At 33.0% G+C, this 22,048-nt stretch overlaps 2 protein-coding genes across 3 annotated transcripts; one reads left to right on the top strand and one right to left on the bottom strand.

The window, feature by feature from the left end:
* Positions 1 to 2,711: 2,711 nt before the first annotated feature.
* On the top strand, positions 2,712 to 8,163 carry LOC125206039 (cytochrome P450 90A1). 2 transcript variants are annotated; one of them, XM_048105316.1, is made up of 8 exons: positions 2,712 to 3,230; positions 3,978 to 4,127; positions 4,401 to 4,655; positions 7,157 to 7,243; positions 7,321 to 7,399; positions 7,477 to 7,586; positions 7,689 to 7,828; positions 7,913 to 8,163. In XM_048105316.1, the coding sequence occupies exons 1-8, from the start codon at positions 2,724 to 2,726 to the stop codon at positions 8,016 to 8,018; spliced, it is 1,434 nt and encodes a 477-aa protein (XP_047961273.1). In that variant the 5' UTR covers positions 2,712 to 2,723; the 3' UTR covers positions 8,019 to 8,163. The 2 variants fall into 2 exon arrangements, with proteins under 2 accessions (XP_047961273.1, XP_047961283.1); XM_048105326.1 differs by having other exon boundaries at positions 7,480 to 7,586.
* A 9,758-nt stretch (positions 8,164 to 17,921) lies between these two features.
* LOC125204216 lies at positions 17,922 to 20,336 on the bottom strand. The gene is made up of 4 exons (XM_048102812.1): positions 19,910 to 20,336; positions 19,535 to 19,797; positions 18,312 to 18,412; positions 17,922 to 18,213 (listed from the first exon to the last, which is right to left on the bottom strand). The coding sequence occupies exons 1-3, from the start codon at positions 20,196 to 20,198 to the stop codon at positions 18,350 to 18,352; spliced, it is 615 nt and encodes a 204-aa protein (XP_047958769.1). The 5' UTR covers positions 20,199 to 20,336; the 3' UTR covers positions 17,922 to 18,213; positions 18,312 to 18,349.
* Positions 20,337 to 22,048: the final 1,712 nt, after the last annotated feature.

Below are 22,048 nucleotides of genomic sequence, written 5' to 3' on the forward strand. Positions count from 1 at the left end.
CTGGATTAAATATAAATTAATTGTCCCATGAAAAGCATTGTCCCCAATATTAATAAAAATAAAAATAAATAATCATCCAACTGGAAAGTGTTGATTTGTCCAAATCCCAGAATTAGTAATGAGTGGTAATCTGTCTCAAATCAACTACTAATCTTATTAGTTAATTAATCACTAAAGTTTATATCCACTAAAAAACAATTTTGTAGTCTATATTGTGAATTTCAGTGGAAGTAGTTGGATTATCTCATCAGAGATACCATAGAATCAAGAGTATATTTTGAACTCTGTCGATTGGTTTAATTTAATTAATCTATAATTGATGACATAATGTCTGATGGAATAGAATGTTTGTGTGTGTGTAAACCAGAAAGATTCCATATATTTAAATAATTTTTGTCTCTATTTTAATTGGTATAGTCTTGTGTATACAAATTTTGACTCAATTGATATAATTTTGGAGCTTAAAATTCTATATATATATTTGCATCGGATAAAATAATATTAAAATTTACTAAATTATAAATGTATTTATTAATTAAAATTACAATTTTTTTTTACTAGGCACAAAATCTCAGACCACAATCATATGGTAAGTAACAATTAGAATCATATATATTGCTACTTTCTCGCTACTTACCATCTTATTTATTTGAACATTTTGTAACCCAAAATAAAATAAAATTTTAGTACTAAACTATTCATAATTCGGTGCATAGCAAGCAAAGCAGGTGCACTGTATCGATTTTTGCACAAACAAATTCACTTTAGTTATACTAGTACTTTTTTATATAAAAATAAAAGATAAAAAATTAGATTCGGCGAGCAGAAAAAACAAGTCAACAAAGTAAACAAAGTTTAACTTTAATTGTGTTTAAATAAAAATTATATTGATTATAGCGATTGTTGTTATATATAACAGTATATACTCTTTAAATAAAAATAATTGTTCTTATAAATAAAAGTAACACTATATTTCAAGTAAAAATTGGATGACTCTTATGATTAAAAGTGATTAATGTGAAAGTAATTATTTTTCATAATAAAAATTATTTTAAAAAAAAGGGGAAAAGTTGAACTAGGTCAGGTAGGGTCAAACCCGGGCCGGTCCCATTTTTAAACAATAAATTTGATATGATGGAGTCACACTTCACATTAATTAATTACATTACAATGTTTCACCAATTATATAAAAATAAGCAAACTAAATAAAAAATTGCTTTAAATCTCGTCTTAATCATACTGCTTGTAAACATCACGTGATCGAGTGCTTTTGCAATGGATTATAGACTACTTTATTTGGTAAGTGTATTCTTTAATATTCTTGAAATATGGAGTACTTTTATTTATGCAAATTATACTATCCACAACAACTATTGATGTAAATAAAATTAACTCTGGTCTCCATCGTAATAGTGTTGATTTAATTTTTTACATGACCAGTCAATTTGGATTAGTTAGTAGATATTTTATTTTAGATATTTCATGAAGAAATATTTCAAGAAAATTATGGAATTAGAACTTAAGACTTACACGTATCTCTTTACTTTTACATCGCTATCGTTACTAAAATTATTATTTTGTAGTGATATTAATTTCGTCCGCGTCGAAAATAGTAGTAATAGTTTAGTGTCACTTCACATGTCATTATTGTAGTTTAATTTATATAGCATATATATATCACTAAACAAATAGAATAATAATTAATATAATCCCAAAATAGAAAAATATTTTGCATAATTTATAAACTTACGACTAACTTAAGTATGAAATCTGATATCAATAAATACGCATGTAGTGTCCCTTTTTATGATTTTGAAAGGATAAGATTCCTTGTATGAAGAGAATGGCCTAACATGTACTAGTATATGCATAATTTATGGTATATAATTTGCTATAAATTTTTAAATTTTATTCTGATTTTGCATACCAATTTTATAATCTCTCTATAAATTACTGACGTATTAATTTGTTCGTTGACTAAGTTGACGCTGTGTTGACTGTCTGAATAAATTTATTGAAATTTAAATTCATACCAAAAGAGAATGAAATGAAAGATTACAAGAAGTTAAAAATGAGAAACGACTCCAATACCAAATCGTTCCGTTGACTATGCCAAACAGTGTCACGTAACTAAGTAATCAAGCCTATCATCACCTAAATCTTAATTGTCTGCAAAATCATACCAAATCAATCAAACCGATTCTAAAATTGATATCCAAATTACTCCATCCGTCCGTCAAATGTTGTCCAGTTTTACCACTTTGATTCAACCGTGAAAAGTTGTCCACTTTGTTTTTTTTCTATTTTTTGTAAATGGACCATACTTTCTACTAACTCTTTACACCCACGTTTTATTATAAAACCAATACTATCAGTACGAGACCCTCATTCCACTAACTTTTTCAACTCACTTTTCTTCACACGCGCCGAGTCAGACTTGGACAATATTTCGAGTAATTCAATATTCACAATTCTCACATATGGTAACCTCATTAATTGCTCATATCCTATTTTATCACAATATTAAAAAAATAACGATTTGATATTAATTTTTTTTTAAAAACATTAAATTCCGACATTTATTTCGTTCGCATCCCAACCCTCTTTTTCCCTTCTGTTCCTACACACAGTCTTCCCTTTCACAGATATACATATAAATACATATATATCCACCCGTGTGCTCTCATTACTCCCCACCCCCACCCCACCCACCCCCCTCCATCATGCTCCTTTTCTCTCTCCTCCTCTCCCTCTCCCTCCTCCTCCTCCTCCTCCTCCGCTCCTCTGCCCGGCGCCAGGGCCGCCTGCCGCCGGGCAGCCTGGGCCTCCCCTTCATCGGGGAGACCCTCCAGCTCATCTCCGCCTACAAGACGGAGAATCCCGAGCCGTTCATCGACGACCGCGTCGCGAGGTACGGCCCGGTCTTCACCACCCACCTCTTCGGCGAGCCGACCGTGTTCTCGGCCGACCCGGAGACGAACCGGCTCATCCTCCAGAACGAGGGCCGGCTCTTCGAGTCGAGCTACCCGGGCTCGATATCGAACCTCCTCGGCCGCCACTCGCTCCTCCTCATGCGAGGGAGCCTCCACAAGCGGATGCACTCCCTCACCATGAGCTTCGCCAACAACGCCATCATCCGCGATCACCTCCTCCTCGACGTCGACCGCCTCGTGCGCCTCAACATGGAGTCCTGGTCCGACCGCGTCCTCCTCATGGAGGAGGCAAAAAAGGTAATAATACAAATTAATGTTTGAATCAGAAAGTAAATTAAAACTAATATTATATCTGTTGGCCTAGTGGTAAAGTGGTTAATTTAAATTTTTTTTAAAAAAAAACTAAAGGCGGCGCATGTTAGAACTTGTGTGTAGAGAAATAGGCGTATGTTAGCACGCAATCGAGTTTCATGGAGTGGGAGAGTTTTGAGTGCATGCGTGATGATTTCATGTTAGGATGCACTTTTTTGCTTGTTAAAAATATAAATAAAATGAAATTATTTAAAGAATTGGTGACTCGGATTCCGATACGTATTGGTAGGGGAGCGAATGCAGAAAAATTATTGATAGTATTTGAAAATGAATTTTAAGATTTTGTAAAAAAAATTTATGACCTCTTTTTCTGTTGTTGCGATGTGATTGCATCGCAGCAGCAGCATAGAACCAACCACACACACCCGCTCGGATGTGTGTGTTTTTAATAAAAAAAAATCTCTCTTTTTTGTGCTTTTGTTGATGTTGCCTATATTATGACTGATTGAGCTTTAGCAGCACAATGAACCCACACACATGTGCATGAAGTGTGACCCATTGATTCTCTTAGCCTTTTGGCCCATTATCTTTTGTTTTCTCATCATTGTATGGATATGCTAAGGAAGGTTCTATACCCCTATACATGCTTTTTTGTGACATGGGATTTTATTTTATTTTTCTTTTATTTAATATACATGATGATCTAATTTAATTAAATTGATGAATGTGCAGATAACATTTCAGTTAACAGTGAAACAATTGATGAGCTTTGATCCTTGTGAATGGACTGAGAATCTCATGAATGAGTACATGCTAGTAATTGAAGGCTTCTTCACCATCCCTCTCCCCATTTTTTCCACCACATACCGAAGAGCTATTAAAGTAAGAATACCTTTTAAGTATTTCAATTAAATTATGCTACTCCTTATGTGTCCGACAGATGGAGTCTCATTTTGTCGTTGTTATCTAGTTGGCAATAGGAATTTCTTTGACTTTTACTATGAATAATAAGCGGGGACCCACATTAATTACAACAATCTTTTCAACTCATATTGATTAAAATTTGTGCTGAAAAAGTATGTCTATTATTCTTGGACGAAGGGAGTAGAAATTTGATAATTTTGTTGACATTTTTGGAATAATGTGTGTTTTTAGGCTAGGGGAAAGGTGGCGGAGGCGTTGAGTTTGGTGGTGAGGGATCGGAGGAGAGAGGTTGAAGTAGGAGAGACAAAGAACGATATGTTGGCGGCACTATTGGATGAAGAAGGCGGAGGCGGCGGGTTTTCCGATGAGGAAATAGTGGATTTTATGCTGGCGTTGTTGGTGGCGGGCTATGAAACCACTTCCACTATTATGACTCTCGCCGTTAAATTCCTTACCGAGCATCCTCTTGCTTTGGCCCAACTCAAGGTAACTCTCTATATTAATTCTAATTTTATTTTTTCGAAAATAATGAATTACTATCTAAGAAATTCAATTTTTTCGTGATTTTTTCATAAAGTGAATAAATCATCATGCATATATAATTAATGTCTTGTGCGTTGAGATCTCTGGTTATAACTGTTATGAGATTTAGTGTTGCAAGAATAAGTATAGTTCATTTCATGGTTACTTTATATTCACATTAAAACACTACTTGTGTAAATCTATGACACATATTCTTCTTATTTATTATTGAAGAATGAAATAATTCTATAAATTTATTAAAAAAATCCTAGAAGTATTAAAAGAGGAGCCAACCATTGTTGGTGGACCCAAGGCTTCAATGGATGATCATCTCCTTATCCAAAATCTCATCCAACAAAATTCTAACAACTCACAAAATCAAGTCACATAAAAAGAAATAAAACCTAACACCTGTCATTATGCTTTTATAAATATTACATAATTCAAATTAATACACTTGAATTCTTAATCAATTAGGTAAAAGATTAAAGTAGGTGTAAATTTTTTCTTGTTTTAGGTGATGTGATCCCACACTAATTAATTATAATTTGCCATGATGATGCCGGCAGTTTGCACGGTGCGGACATGTCGTTTGGTTATAAAAATTACTACAGCTCACTAAGAAACATCCCTAATCATAAGTATGAACTTTTTTTTATTTCTAGAAATAAACCGTAACTTGACTTGGGCTAATATTGATTGAATTGGTAACTTTGAACAAAATTACTTGTTGGGTAGAATTGGGATAATCCTATAAGTGGGAGTGGGACCAAAGTTATCACCAATTTGAGATGAATTGAATCCTACCTCACAATATTTATTTAATAAATTGAAACAATCTCTCTTTTATTCAGGCGAGTATCAGTTAGTCGTGCATCAGTTAATTAGCAGTCGAAAAATTCGATTTTGATTTAGTTATTGGTTAAATCAATAACCGATCGATAATAAATATAGTACTATTAGGTAGCCCAGTGATAGCGTATTTGTTTCACCTACAAGGTTGCATGTTTGACTATGACTATAGATTCTTTTATTCTTTTCACTAATAGAGTTGTGTTATTCTTTTCACTAAGGATTTTGGCTAATCGATTAACTAGTTGAGTTTATTAATCGAACCGATCAAGTAACTCTCATATCTCACACTTATATCTTTTAAATAAGTTGAATTTTTGCCACACTTAATAATCGAAGCATGATTTATCCTACTAAAACACCTGATGTTACTAGAGTGGTCTTGGATTAAATAACAAATCTTATAATATGAGACTTTACCACTAGGAATTTTCCTTCTAATCATGTAAATTCTTTGAAGAAAAGGACAAATCAAGAATAAAAGAAGTTAAATGTTGATATTTATTTACAGACAACCACACGAGTGGCCTAGGATGATGCTACATGCGCCCAACTTGTTCCTGCCACTGGACAAATATATTAAATTTTTGTTCATATAAACATTAACTACAAAATATATAATTAGAAGAAAAATCAGTAGTAAAGAAAAAGTGAGTGAGAAATTTGAGGGTAATGTCAATTTCAATGAAAAGGATAGTTCACTATTCAAAGTCCCCAACTTTCATGTTCACACGTGCGCATGTTGTGTCCTATATCAACCCATAACTATATTTCCCCTTTTTCTATTACCAAAATCTCCTTGGATCCATTATCTGGATCCAAGTCGATCGAACCGATCGACACCTGCACTGTATCGACCCTTGCAGTGTTGTAGCTAGTCCAACGATTATCTTGTTTCATTGGTTTGACAAATTCTATTTCGTACATCAATCATTGCTTAGATTTTTTCTACTTCACATTGTGAATTACGAGAATAATATTTGTCATAGATCAAATATACAATTATTTTAGAGTTGACTTCACACACGGTGCGACAGTTTTGAAATTCCCTTCAGTTCTTCTCCGCCAATTATTACCCGTGATGATCGGTCACACTGTCTCTATTTTCCGACGTAAAGAATTACTCATTTTCCAATATTCAATCTCATAAATTTCATTTTTCAAACTTTAAATTATGAAGTATGAATAAGGAGTTGCCATAGTGGTATGGTCAAAAAAATAGGCAAAGTTATCAGAGCATATAGTCAAAGTATTGTGTAGACAGACAACGTTAATGGTCGCCACCACAAGACAAACACTCTGCACACCTATGTCTCAGCCTTGTCAGAACTAACACTCCTAGGGATACTTTTGTCATTTCATCTTGTACTATTTTTAACACTTTGTTTCATTATTACTTGCTGTTATAACATAATGTTTTATTTTGATAACTTTCCTTTTCTGGACATTCATAAAAATGGACTGTATTTATTTTGGTAACAGGGTGAGTTATAGTGGAGTAACTGTTTATATTTATGAAGCTGGACTTGTCAAGATTATGTTTAAATGGTGTATTAAATATTTAATAATATACTTGTTAATTAACTTTATTCTAAAAAAATCTCTCTTGACAGGATGAGCATGAAGAAATCAGGGCGAAAAGGGGAGAAAATGAAGCTCTTCAATGGGAAGATTACAAAGCCATGTGTTTCACTCAATGTGTAAGTTCATTTTTGAATTAAAAAGTAAAATTCATTTTCTTTATTGAGTTTTAAGTTTTTGTTTCTTTTTATTTTAGGTGGTGAACGAAACACTAAGAGTAGCTAACATAATTAGTGGTGTGTTTAGACGTGCAATGACCGATGTGACTATCAAAGGTGAGTTTCAAATTGTTTAAATATCAAAGAAATGTGCTAAGCATTTCCTAACTATGCTATTTTATTTTTGAAATTAGAAGGTTATACAATTCCCAAGGGATACAAGGTCTTTGCCTCTCTCCGAGGGGTACACATGGATCATCATCACTTCAAAGATGCTCGGGTTTTTAACCCGTGGAGGTGGCAGGTATATTCACTTCGTACGCCTTAATTTACTTATTACACTTTCCTTACCAATCTCAGAACCCGCTAACGACTATTATACAACTTGTGATTGAATTTTGTTCAGGATCAAAAAAATGGTTTAGGCACACCTAGTGCGACAAACATGTTCAATCCGTTTGGGGGAGGCCCTAGACGTTGCCCGGGAGCCGAGCTTGCTAGGGTCGAACTTTCGGTTTTTCTTCATCGATTGGTCACTCAATTTAGGTATATCATCAAGACCACTATGATTGTGACAAAAATTTTAAAATTTATGTTTATTTGGTGATTAAATTGTTTTATGTTATTCAGTTGGGAGGCAACGGAACAAGACAAGGTAGTTTTCTTTCCAACAACAAGAACTCAAAAGAGGTATCCAATCACTATTCGAAGGCTAAAACGAGTGGTTGGCGAATAAAGATTATTATTGAGTCAATTAATAGATATCGATGAAGAGATCTTAGGAACAATTACTTTAAATTTGTAGCAAGCCCAATAAACCACAGGTGTAAATTGTTCTATATATAATTTTCCTAGCAGCAATATATATTATTTAGTTTTCATCTTATACTATTTATACATACTTCTTTCGTCCCATACTCCCTTTAGTTAATAACAATATGATTATTGTGGATATAAATTATTAAGGTTTTGTAAGAAAACTTTCGGTCATAATTTTTGGTTGCCAAAAAATATGAGACTTTTTTGTGTTGAATCTGATGAGGCATCGAAGTTGAAAGAATTTTTGAATCGGATTGCATCTATTGGAGATAGAGTTGTTGGCGGGCTAAATGATGGTTATGCTAATATAGATGATCCTAATGTGTAACACCCCGACTTTATCTATCTTTATATTTGTTTGTGAAGACGTCATTTGTACAAGTGGAACTTTTTTTTAAGCACAAGTTCGTTATACGTTGAGGGACTCTATTTCAACCAATAAGAAAGATCCGAATGGAAACCAAAGAACGTGACATGTAATATTGGAAAAATGAATTTAAATTTTGGGCCGAAACAAATATTTCTATTAAATGAAGTCATTTTGTAAACCCAAATCTTTTCTTGAAAAAACATTTGGTAAGAGCCCAAGACATCTATTAATATTTCTTTTGAGCCCAATTTTGTATCTGGATTAAAATATTTAGAAGTGTTAGGATTAAAATAATTGGGTTAAGATTTCTTTTAGTGGGCCGACGAATTAAATCAAATGTGAATACTATTGGGGCACTCTTTGATAAATGATGGGCCAAAATAAGAAACCTGAGTGTTGGGCTGAGGGAGATAGGAGGTTTCAGAAGTTTCAGAATTTCCTAACTATGATCGAAGGGTAAGATTTACATTATGTAGGATGCATGATTCGTTGAAATTAAATTATTTTCTTAAAGCCAAATATATGCATATTATTTCCTTGAAAAAGATTGATTTTTGTATGCTATTTGAGAAAGGAATGAAAAGACAAGTTGAGGAGTTAAGTGAACAAGACGAGTAATTTTTTTAAATAAGGACTATGTCTTAGTTTATTTTCAAACGATGCAAAATATGTTTGCCATGCTATATTTTTGTGTTGCTATGGGACCTATCTGAAGTGGCTTTTACCATGTATGTTTAATCGAATTCGGGTCTGACTAGGGAGTGAGTCCCTACTAAGGCTAGTGCACACCCCGTAGATCGTGCGCTATCTTTGAGTTGGCCTGTCTAGTGACTTGGAATGTGGCCACATTCCCCGCCATATATGTTCAGATATGGTATGGCGACGTTGATGATGATGGTGTTGATGTACGGTGCGTTGATACGTTTTGGTGACTCGGGCCTTTTCAAAGTTTAAAACCCCGAGGTCACTCGTTAATGGCATGATAAATAATTTTTTAAAAATATTTTCGGCATAAGTCCACTGAGTGCATCAAGTACTTAGTCTTGCATATGTTTTAAAAATGTGCAGGCTGAGCGGCGACGAGCGCGGGCAATCTATGACTTCAAATGAAACAATGTCGACAGGTTTTTGAAATTTTAAGTACTCACTCACTGGTTTTACACCTTGCAAATTTTCAATTGTAATCTTACCGTACTCCACAAGAGCAATAAGTTCTTCGCGGCTCAGCTTCTTCAGCTCCTCCGACTCCCTTTCACCATATCTGCAGAAGAAATCCAGCTGTTGTTGGATGCTCCTCATTGTTGAAATTCGCACGGTGCTGGAAACTTGAAATTTGCACAATGCTTGCAACTTGAAATTCGCACGATGCTGGAGACTTGAAATTTGCACAGTGCTTGTGAATCGAGTTGAGGATTTAAAGTCATTGCAACACCATCTGACTATTTATTATGATTTTTACAAAATGGATGTACAAAAGTGACTGGAACTCCTAAATTGAGACGGAGGAGTAACAAATATTTATCGTTATAAATAATTTCAATCAGTATAAAATTATAGTTAATCAAATTTTCAGTTTCTCAAGCGAATAATTAATAATTGGATTACACGTTATATTTAAAATAAATAATACATCATATATGAAATATATTAGTAAAATAAAAAAAATAAAAACTGAAAGAGCATGAAAACAAAAGAAATATACTAAAATAACGGATTATGGAATTGAAATTAACTACTGCAATTAAGTAAAAGGGTAATAGTGTAACATTAGCATCAAACTAGTGTTATCACCCGTGCTATGCACGGGCCAAATGATTTTCAAAAAATAAGAAAATATATTTAAATGAAATTAAATCAATTAAAAAATATATAAAAAAAATGTAAAAATTATTGCAAATGAAGAATAGAAACTATTTAAATTTTGTATTCATAAGATTATAAAGATTTAAAAAATATACTCCTGCTTCTACATCCATCAATTAATCAATCTATTGTAACGAAAGAACATGAGGGGGAAAAATAGAAATAAAATAGGATATACAAACAAAAGATTGAGAAATACCAAAGTAAATAAATAAAATTATTTCAAAAAAGTAAATATAATTCATTATAAATTCGAACAACTAAACAAATGAACCAATTCAAATTTAGCATATGATTTATATGATTACAATTTCTACTAATAGTTAGCATACGATTTATACAATTATTCACATCATTATAAACAATAACAAAAAAAATATGCAAATTCGAACAACTAAACAAATGAACCAATTCAAATTTAGCATATGATTTATATGATTATAATTTCTACTAATATTTAGCATACGATTTATACAATTATTCACGTCATTATAAACAATAACTAAAAAAATATGTACTTATCTCAAAATACTATAGATGAACCATTTCATACTTAGCATACGATTTATCTAATCTTAATAGTATCTAATATGAGTGTAGTAATGTTAAATAAAAGAAATAAAAAAATAGTTGAGTAGATGAAATAAAATACTAAGATATATGAATAAAGGAAAATGTACTACTAAGTTAAAAGAAGCATGATCCTCTCGAACTAATTAAAAAAAGGATTTCCACATCTCACACAATTTAATACGAAGTACATTTTTAATTCGTGAAAAAAAAAATCATACGACACTTATTAATCTAAGACTTGAAAGACTAAATATTTCATGAGTTTTGGGGACAAAAACATACATTTTCATATGTAGAAACAACACTTATAATTAACGCAACAACAAAAAAATTCATAAATTTGAAACACTTCTTTATACACTATATTAACAGTAAAATCATTACTGCTACCAATTTATGTTTACAAACTAAAATCTAAAACTTCATATTCAATAGTAACAAAAATATTATGTTAGCCCAACTAAATTGTTATGAACTGCAAAAAATAAATATGCAAAAAAAGAAAAATCGGTTCAAATCCCTTTTTTAATTTTAACCTCTTCTTAAGGTTATAAATTGAAGCTTCCTTGATTGCAATTTATGACTTCGAGATTTAATGATTTGAGATACTTTTCTATCTCCATCCTCTTTGCTCTGCATGTTTCACGAATACATACATTAATTAACAAAGGCTTATAATTAAACAACAATTAAAAATGCAGATTTTCGTCGTGCGATGCTTGACTTCCTCCAAATATAACTTATTTTCATGATTTATACGAACGATTGCTCTATGATCTCTTTATCTGTACTCACCCACACCTGCAACATCAAATATCATAAATTATATCATCTTCGTCCACAAAATATAGACTTATCATTTTAGGCCATCTATCAAAATTAGATCAATTCTAAAAATAAAAAGTTTTAAATATAACGTGGACATAGATTCCACAATCCACTAACACTACTTTCACCACATTTCCCCTCACTCTGTCTTACTTTTACCAATTACGCATTAAAACCTGTATCATCTACAATTGTCTAGTATTTTTTTTGTGTATGGAGGTAGTATTGCTTTTGAAGAATAAAAATTTAGTAACAATTTATGCCAGAGCAAGTTAAACTTCAACTTACTTAGAGAAAAAAAAGCAATTATGAATTTAAATAGCTCAAGCAAGTATAAGGCAATTAAGAAGAGCGATATGAAGTACAACTCAGTTGATTTTTTTTTAAAAAAAAAGGCAATTAAGAAGAGCAACAAACCTTTTGCAATATCCTCATTGTAGCAAACATCAACACAGGCTTCTTCTTAGAAGCCCGATGAATTCGGCGTATAACATCTACGGCCGGATTCAACTGAGTACCGGTTATGCCTCTCACTGCGGCTAGTGATCGGAATCCTTCTATTGCAACCAGTTCATTTTTACCGTATATACAAGAGTGTAGGAATCTATAGTAATCAGGGTCCAAACCGACGTACAAATCCCGCGCAACCTACAAATAGCAAACTACATACATATAACGACCATCAACTTTATTTTTCGAGTAACAACAATGCCATACCTGGCCAATAGCGCGAGCCAAGATGCAATACCCCCACGAAGAAGTAGACCATAACGAACGTCTATAGATATTAGCCCATTTTGAAGTCCGAAGCACCAAATCATGCCGGTTAACCTGAAAACACCCCTTAAATAGTGAACGCGGAACTAAAGAAAATAGGTCATTATAAGAGAATAACATGTTCTTTACTTTGATCTAAAAATGACCTAACAACAAAGTAACATTGATCACAACCTATGTATATTACCTGAAATAGAAGATATAAGGATTGGTAGTGAACATGTTTTCCCCTAAACTCAATAATATTAGTAACCAGCATGGGTTCGAGTGTGTCACGCCACCATGGATCACTCTATAACAACATGGAGATTAAGTAAATTAATACAAATTTTGTGATTTATTCTTGTAATTGTTCAAACATGATAGTAATTGATATGCAATAGTATAATACCTTTATGAGATTGATGGCGCAGACAACGCCGGAGATTCGAGCCAAAGGCTTCCTTTCTCTCAAAACAAGCTTGAGGCATTTGACAACAACATCGCTAGAAGATTTGACATTAGGAATAAGAAAAAGCAAACGAATAGCACGTGCCCGACATGGAACATTACGGTTGTTGATCTCTCCGAGTAAGATAACTCTAAGTAAATCACTAGTGTCCTACACGGAAAAAAAAAATTAAAATCAGCCCGTAAGAGAACGTGTAAGGGTCTGCTTGGTACATGGAATTGGAATTAGGATTTTATGGAATTGAATTCCAAATCTTATGTTTGACACACTATACACTAGGGTCTTGATAGGTTGATAACTTTTATTAAATTGAAAACTGACAACTATATCAACAACCTATGTTATAGATGTCAACACGAAGGCATTTGTATGTTTACCAATGTAGCTGACATACATATGTCTTTTGTTGACATACAAATATCTTCGTGTTGACATCTACAACATATAGGTTGTTGACATAGTTGTCAGTTATCAATTTAAGAACGCTATCAACCGATCATATCCCCTATACACTGAATGCACGCGCGCACACACACACACACACATAATACATACTGTGTAGTGTATGAAATGTGTGTATTTTATATGTATAGCGTGTGTGCAGTGTATGCATTTTGTGTATATTGTGTACGCACTTTGTGTATAGTGTGTGTGTGCGGTGTGTGTAGTGTGTGCATTTTGTGTATAGTGTGTGTGCATTTTGTGTGTCATGTGTGCATTGTGTAAGAAGTGTGTATACCTTAGATATGAAATTCAAATTGTGGAATTGAGATATTTGAAATCTTAATTCAATTTCAAATTCAAATATTTTTAGAATACCAAACATTAATTTGAAATTGAAAGCACTATTTCCAATTTCACACTCTCAATTCCAAGTATTTGTAACAAAATAAGTGGAAATGTGAACCTCTTCTGCAATAGGGCAGAGCTCCCTTGCAATTAGATGTAACATTCTTCTGAAATAAGCATCTTGGAAAAAATAAACAGTGCTGATAACCGAATTTATTATAGATGCAGCTTCACTCTACAAAACATATTACACTAAAAGTCACATACTATCCCAACACTAATGTTAAAATTGAAAATCTTAACTCAGTTGAAATATCATATGCAGTTAGTTAGATAAGTGTGTGTGTGTATACATGCTCATAAAAATTACAAGATTCTTCCTATCCAATAAAATTCAAAATTAATTCGAATACCAAAATTGAGAGAGAAAGACCTTTGTGAACGTTTCACCCTGATTGAGAAGATACAGAAGCTTTTTGATGACCTAAGTCAAACAAAAATCAAATAATTATACAATTTCAATAAAAAAATATTAAATTATACTCCCTTTGTCCTATAAAAATATGGGTAATTGATATGACACGAGAATTAAGACAATTGGTAAAATAAGAGAGATAACGAGAAAGGTAGTTAAAGTGGTGTTAGTAGATAGTGGACCCACATTATTAGTAGTGTTTGATGGTGATATAAGTTGAAATATATTAAATTATAATTCTTTCGCCCCAACTAAGTTAAGTCGTATTAATATTTGGAATATTCTAACTAAGTTGAGTCATTTCCTTTTTTGACAACAAAATAAAACATCTATTATCTCTTCTTTATTCTATCAACTACTTTACTCTCTCTTTATATTTCCTACTTTATTCTTCTTCTCTACTTTTCAATTCAATTTTTTAATTTTCGTGCCCAAAAATTGTGACTCAACTTAGTAGGCCAGTGGAAATTAAATAGTACTAGTACTCTACAAAATAAATTTTCACATGGTACCACTAGATTCTTTAGATTTAATGATTAGGAATTGGTTGTTATTAGCCTAAAAAGGAATACATCTCCGGGACAGAAGGAATACTATTTAAAAATTTAACACCAACTCAAATTGAAAATATTATTTAGAATAATTCTACCTTTATTAGCACGACGTCGACTATCGTTGTTTCCATTTTCAAATAGATAAAGTTATATTTTACAAGACGTTAAGTACTCTAATTGTCTTACTATGACTTAAGCATTTCTTTTCAACAAGTAAAATATTTAATAAATTAAGTGAAAAAAATAAAATAAATAAGTTAGAAGAGAATTAAGAATGAGAGAAAATAAAGTACTAACAAGTTACTAATAGAGAAAAATGTGCGATGCATAATAAGTAAGAAAATTAAAAGTGACTATAAAAAAATACGACTCAACTATAATAGATTGGATAGAGTATTATTTAAGCGTGCCTCGAACCGCTTCTAACTCTCAAAGTATCCGACATATAAAACTCGGCTCGATGTTAATCGAACTTAGCTTGAGCCTTCAAGTTCACACACACAAAGGTAAGAAGACACTTGGAAGAATTGTGTCTCAATCACAATAGATTTATTTCAATCTTCTGTCAAAAAAAAAGATATTCAAAGAATCCACCATGTAAATCCAAAATTGTCACCTAAGTCAAAAGATATTATTTGAATTTAAAAAAATTAGAAAACGATGTAACACAATTCAAAATTAACTACCATCATCATATTAGTTGGCATTGGTTCGTGCAGCCAGATGCTGCTTAACCTATTAATTTCTTATCTCAATCCCACACTATGGGACCATGCATTTGTTGTCATTTAATCAAAGATACTATTTTAATTTATCATATGTTGGTAGCACAACGTTTATAAAATTTCATCAATAATACACGTATTAAAATATATTGATGAGAGTCTAAAAATTTCATACCTAAAAAAGTGACTATGCAAAAACATCTTTTTTCACTTTAAGCAATGATGAGTCTAAAAAACAAAATTTGTGACGTCAGTAATTGACGAAGAATGGATGTAAACCGAAATTCTAAAAGGCTAGGGTTGAGGGTGCCGGTAATAAATCCAAAGGTCGAATTTAGTGAAGTTTTTGAATCGTCGATCCCATGTGGATCGGCCATTGATTTCAGGTGTCTTTAAATTGGTTAAACTAATTGAATAAAAACCTAATTAATAGCTAAGCCAAGTTGGAGTTGGAAATACTACTTTTTTTATGAGTTGGGAATACTACTTTTTTTATGAATATAATCCCTACCACACATAAATTAGATAGTTGTCATATCCACAAACCAATTGGGCTTCACTGTTGTGATATCCCAGCACATAGGCAGCTTTTCATGGGGACATGCATTAAAACTTTTTTTTTTTTTTTTTTGGCAAACATTGTATCGATATCTTAATTTTTTGCGATAATAAATAATTAAATCATGGTACATAATCAAATTTTCATATTGAGTGAAAAATAAATATTAAATCAAGAAATTTCAATTTTTATGTTTGTATAAACACTGACTTTGATGATGCTCAAATCATCATTGTTGATTAAAATAAGAAAAAAATATAAAGACAAAAATATATTCCCTCCGTTCCACAATAATATCACTCTTATTGTAGGCACGAATTTTAATAAATGTAAAGAAAGGTTGGTAAATTGGTTATAAAAGTTAGTGGAATGTGAGACTCACTGTTTTATATTGGTTTTATAATAAAATATGAGCGAAATGAGTTAGTGGAATGTGGGACGTACGTACCATTTATGGTAAAAATGAAATGTGACAATTATTGTGGGATGGACCGAAATGGAAAAGAGTGACGATTATTGTGAGACGGAAGGATACTTACTTCCATGAAACAATATCATTTCAAACATTACCAAAAGACGTCAATTTGTACACATATGTGATGACTTAGAAAAATTGGAATTTTGTGATTTAATATTTTGTTTCAAACATTACACGAGTATTGACGTGAGACAACTCCTCTTTTTTTTTACTTTGTACTATAAATTATATGAGTATCAATACGGACTTGGATCTACTGCTGTGGCAAAATGCACAGCAATAGGTGATCCAAATCCGTACTAATACTTTGTTCTTCACCATTTCTTTGGTTTGAGCATTTTGCGAAATGTATCAATGTCCATGACCTGTTATCGCCATGATGTATGCCATTTTCTGAAGAAAAAAATAGTACTATATGTGATAATAGTAATAATAATATAAAAACAAGAAAGGAGGTTGTTAATGACATATGAGTTGGAGGTAGGTGCACTATTTTTTTCTAAAATTTGGCTGGCATTTTGCAACTGCCCTCCTTTTGCTTGTTGGAAGATTTAGATTCTCTACTTTATAAAGGTGTCTTATCCATGCTTGTATATCACTTGAATATTTATATATGCTTATTTTTTGTGTAGCCATGTGGGAGATTGATGCTTTTAGCTAAAAACTGGGGCATGTAAAGATTTCATTCATTATTTTATTGGGATGTTGGGTGTAAGAATTTCTTTCCAAGTTTGCTTATCCATCAAAGAACAACTAAGCAAATGCAAAAGAAAAGGTTCTTCTTTGGAGAGGAAAAGATTAGTTTTGAATGATTTTTGGAATAATGGTTCATATGTGTAACTAGATAGGATTGATTTGTTTCACATCATTTTCTTTCAACAAAAATCACATGTATGTAAGCAATAAGCATATGCACACATATGTGTGAATTCTTGACATATTCTCTAATAGAGTATTTCGATACAGGTAGTGTTAACATGCAAACTTTATATATTGTACAAACTCCAAACTTTTCAACACAGTATCAACACAGCATAAAACTTCAAGATTTTGATGTCAACACAATGTCAACACGTTGACACTATGTTAATATCTTCTGATGATGTTATTTTGTCATCTGTTGACATTCGGTTGACACTGTGTTGATATCTTCTATTGATGATATTTTGTCATCTGTTGACATTTTCTACCGTCCTGATCATAGTTGCGTTTGATTACATCCCTTTCAATACATTAGGTGTAGCATTACTAAGATCATGTAATATTTAAAATTTCATGTGATTAAATTGATAAGTGTGAAACCTATATGCATTTTGCAGTTGAGTTCCAACTTCCAACTTTTAGTTTCCATGTCAAGAACAGAATCAGAATCAAGATATTGGACCAAATTTCATTTTAAATAAATTTCACATTCTTAGATAAATGAACTCAGCAGCAAGCACAATCTCACTATCAATTACATGAGAAAACACCTGCACCAGTTCTGATAAACACCATAATTTCTATATATTTACATGTGAACAACACTCCCTCTGCCCTCTCACAACCCCAATCACCACACTTTACATTCATACATATACGCCACACGCGTATACGCTATACAAAAATGTCGTGTATATACACATACACTCTCCTACTCTACAGCTTTCGCGGTTATCCTTCGGATAAACCTGTCGAAGAAGAGGCAGAGAGTTAGTCAACAAAACTCAACTCAGAAACAAGCAGTTCGATAATTCAAGAATTCAAGATTGATGTTAGTAGTTTTTACCTGAAGCATCGCAAAACGAATACACTAATTAGTTTTCTTCACTTTTTTCTTGCTTCTTGCAGTATTTTGTGATATGGAAACCCATTCTTGCAAGCTGAAACCTGCAAACAAGTCACATAAACCTTCAATTTTCATATAAGCAAAACTAAATTCCAAGAATTTCACACCCCTTTTACTTTATGAAATTTCTATGAAAAGATGAGATGCCACAGGGAAAGTTCAAAGTGGCATTTCTAAGCCTAGTATGCAACATACCACTCAGAAATATAGTGGAAATAGCTCCATTTATATTTCCCAACAGACTTACATCATCAATGAAAATACAACCTTTTTTAGGTTCCGTGTGACAAATAGATAAGTTGTTTAATGGCGCATTCATATCTCTTATCTCAACTGCAGTAGGGGTCCTCTATATCATGCCCATCAAAATGCTTCTTTTTTTACCTTTTCTTTCACATTCTCAACTAAAGCGGGGCCCCCAGTAACTGCTCTTTCACATCCTCAAAAGTCAAAATACCCGAATTTTTCGGCCCGGTTTTGATTTTGCACATGAGTTTAGAACAACAATCTCGATTTTAAATCACAAAGTTTCAATTTTTTTCTTAATTGCCTCATCAACTACTGAAACACAAAATAATTGAACAAAGTTGAAATTTTTATAACTCTATTTTCAAACTTTAACTGGCCATAATTTGGCTAAACTTTGTAATTAATTGGATATTATCCTAAAATAAGCTTTATTTGATTCTAAATTACCAGTTTCACCCTTTTATTTGGGTAAAATTGACTAAGATTTATATGAATATTAATGCTTAAATGGCTGGCTTCCTAATGTGAAGTGAAATTCAATGTTAATTATCAGCAAGTTATATCAACACTAATTTTTTTTGGTTTGACCACGGGTGTACTGAACCGCCTTTTGGTGGAATCCAACTAATCCTGCTCGACCAGGCTTGCGGATTAAGGCCGAAAATCTCCCAGCGGGTGGCAGGGTTTGAACCCGTGACCTCATGGTCACCACAGCTTCGCGCTGTCACTGCGCTGCGACCCGTTGGTATATCAACACTAATTAATACTCCTATAATCTTAGTTATTTGCAATTGAGTAGTAAAATTAGAATTTCTAGAAGGTTCTGATATTTAGAGGCAAATAAATGGAAATAGTGAAATGACGAGGAAGTCCCTAGAGAGAGAGGAGAGGTTTAGGTGAGAGAATTGACTCACAGCCTCAATGTCGATCTTGTACACGAGAAGCTTTCTCCTCTCTCTGCAGCTAGTCCTGTAGGCCACCACGACGTGCCCAATCGCCAGCACCCACGACGACACGAACAGCGCCGTCTCCATCGCCCCCGCGCCCCTCCCGCCGATCACGAACACGTACGACGCCTTCAGCGACACGTACACCAGCGACGCCGCCGAGCACACCGTCGCGATCGCCAGGTACGGCCCCCTCGACAGCCCCGGCCCGTCGCAGAAGCTGTACACACCTGCAATTCAATCCCCACCCCCAATTTCAACACATCACCTCTCAATTTCACAAATCAAACACTAGATCGGAAAATCGGAGCATCGGAGCTCTAATTGGGGAGAAAAACTCACACAGGATGATGGCGGAGCGCACGATTGAGACGAGGGGGATGTCGATGAGAGAGTAGCGGAAGTCGTAGTTGGTGAGGTGAGAGGAGAGGTTTTGGAGGTTGATCGGGATGGCGGCGGAGAGGAAGGCGGAGGGGAGGAGCGCGTCGGCGACGATTAGCAGGATCGGAGCGGAGAAGATTAGGAGAGAGAGCAGCATCGTGATGAGGAAGAAGAGCGTTCGGATCCATCGCGGAATCGCGAGCGCCGCGGCGGCCTTGGTGAGCTTTTTTTCGTCTTTGGAGAATCGCATAGCTGCGGTGGAGCTCTCACTGCGTGCTGGGATTCGGAGAGAGAGGGAGAAAAAGGGGGGAAGAGAGAGAAAGTGAGGGGAAAGAGGGGAAGATGGCGGAATTGGGAGGAATTTGACTGAAACGGTTGTGGTCAAATAGAGGAGGCTTCTTCTTCTTCTTTCTCTATTTATATGTATATATATGTATATGCAGTGTTTGTTTCAATCTCTACATCTGAATTTCTATCTCTATAAAAAGCTTCGAGAATATTATTAATATTAAGAATATAGATATTTCTAATAGTATTAATTAGGAATATTAGTCAAAGTAAGAATTATGCAGCCAGTGGGTTTTTTCCTAATGATATTCGGGTATTTGTTTACTATGATTTGATTTTTATTCCTTTTGAAAGTTAGGGTTTAATTTAGTCACATTATTCTCCCTTCGATGTTATTAAATATGCAATATTTAAAAATTGGCACAAATTTTTATATAGTATTGTCATGTAAATTAACGAAGAGAGATGAAAATGTAGAGATAGAGATCGCTAGCATTACTTGACTTCACCGATTTCAGGTTAAAAGTTACGTCGTTCTAAAAGTCTTTTAAATTAAGGAATAATATGGAGCAATGTCTTTTTTATATTTATGCGCAACTAAAGACAGTGATTTGTTGGATTCCTTATTTCGGTTTATGACATTATTATAAATTTTAATCACATGCTACCTAAACATAGTGGGTATATATCCAAATATGGTAGTATATGAAATCAACCACGACTCTAACCCATTTTTTTAAAGTTTTGAAAAAATATTTTTTGGGTTAGTGATTGAATTTAATTTGTTAAAAATGTATCAATTTCTATCATAAGTTTTTCAACTTTTTTAATTTGTATCGCAACCCTTTAATGAAAGAATAACGTTTCTTTTAAATAAGTTCGAAGAAAATGTTACTACCTCCGTCACCCAAAATTTGCTACACTTTGGCCCGATACGGATTTTAAGAAATGTAATGGAAAGTGAGTTGAAAAAGTTGGTGGGATGTGATGTTAATATTTTCTTTTATTTTATTTCAAAATAAATATCTGAGGATACAATTTATGGATTAATTACAAAATTTGGAATTTACTAAAAATCAAGGTCGATTATAAGACTTGCTATTCATTGGAAGTGTAGACGGAATTTATTCTTATAGGAGTATTAATTTATATTAGTGGGCATATATAGTTGTAATTGTAGCTTTACATCAAATGGCGTATATACCTTATTCATATTTCCGTACTACTTTTTTTAATAGTTTATTTTTGATGTGTTTATTTATAGAATTTGTGTTGTGAATTAAGGAATCCAAATCAGCAAAATATCATATAGATTGCTTGCTCAATTTTGTTGTAATTTATTCATGTTGAGAACTTGATTTTTGTTTTATTACATTAATATTGAAAGAATTTGACACACACCATTTAAACTTAAAATAAGTTAATCAAATCGTCTTCATAATTTAACAGTTTACACAATGTATAATAAATTGAACAAGTGTCATCAATTTTATCACCCTAATATATTGTGCACATTTGTGTGAACAATATAAGATATTTTTATTTGATGATTTTCATTCTATTAAAATATTGTTGAATTATGGCCCACGAGAAATGATCTCATTCTAAAAATAGAAAGTTTATCTCATATTTATCCATATTTTCTTATTTTCTTTTATTTTTACTAATTTTTCATAAAAATTTGTGTCGTTCATTAGGCAATTTTTTTTGGGACAGAGTGAGTATATATGTTCATTTCTTGACTTATTTTCATATTGATTCATGTGTTTAGTATCCTTGTTTATGAAAATATTCACACCTATACATTCTTTC

Source organism: Salvia hispanica, chromosome 1 (assembly GCF_023119035.1).
Source record: "Salvia hispanica cultivar TCC Black 2014 chromosome 1, UniMelb_Shisp_WGS_1.0, whole genome shotgun sequence".
NCBI lineage: Eukaryota > Viridiplantae > Streptophyta > Magnoliopsida > Lamiales > Lamiaceae > Salvia > Salvia hispanica.

Coding starts and splice junctions, on each gene's coding strand:
- LOC125206039 (XM_048105316.1), top strand. CDS start 2,724: ATGCTCCTTTTCTCTCTCCTCCTCTCCCTCTCCCTCCTCCTCCTCCTC. Junction 4,128..4,400: donor CATACCGAAGAGCTATTAAA/GTAAGAATACCT, acceptor GTGTGTTTTTAG/GCTAGGGGAAAGGTGGCGGA. Junction 7,829..7,912: donor CGATTGGTCACTCAATTTAG/GTATATCATCAA, acceptor TATGTTATTCAG/TTGGGAGGCAACGGAACAAG.
- LOC125204216 (XM_048102812.1), bottom strand. CDS start 20,198: ATGCGATTCTCCAAAGACGAAAAAAAGCTCACCAAGGCCGCCGCGGCG. Junction 19,798..19,909: donor GCGCTCCGCCATCATCCTGT/GTGAGTTTTTCT, acceptor ATTGAATTGCAG/GTGTGTACAGCTTCTGCGAC. Junction 18,413..19,534: donor ACAAGATCGACATTGAGGCT/GTGAGTCAATTC, acceptor ACTTGTTTGCAG/GTTTCAGCTTGCAAGAATGG.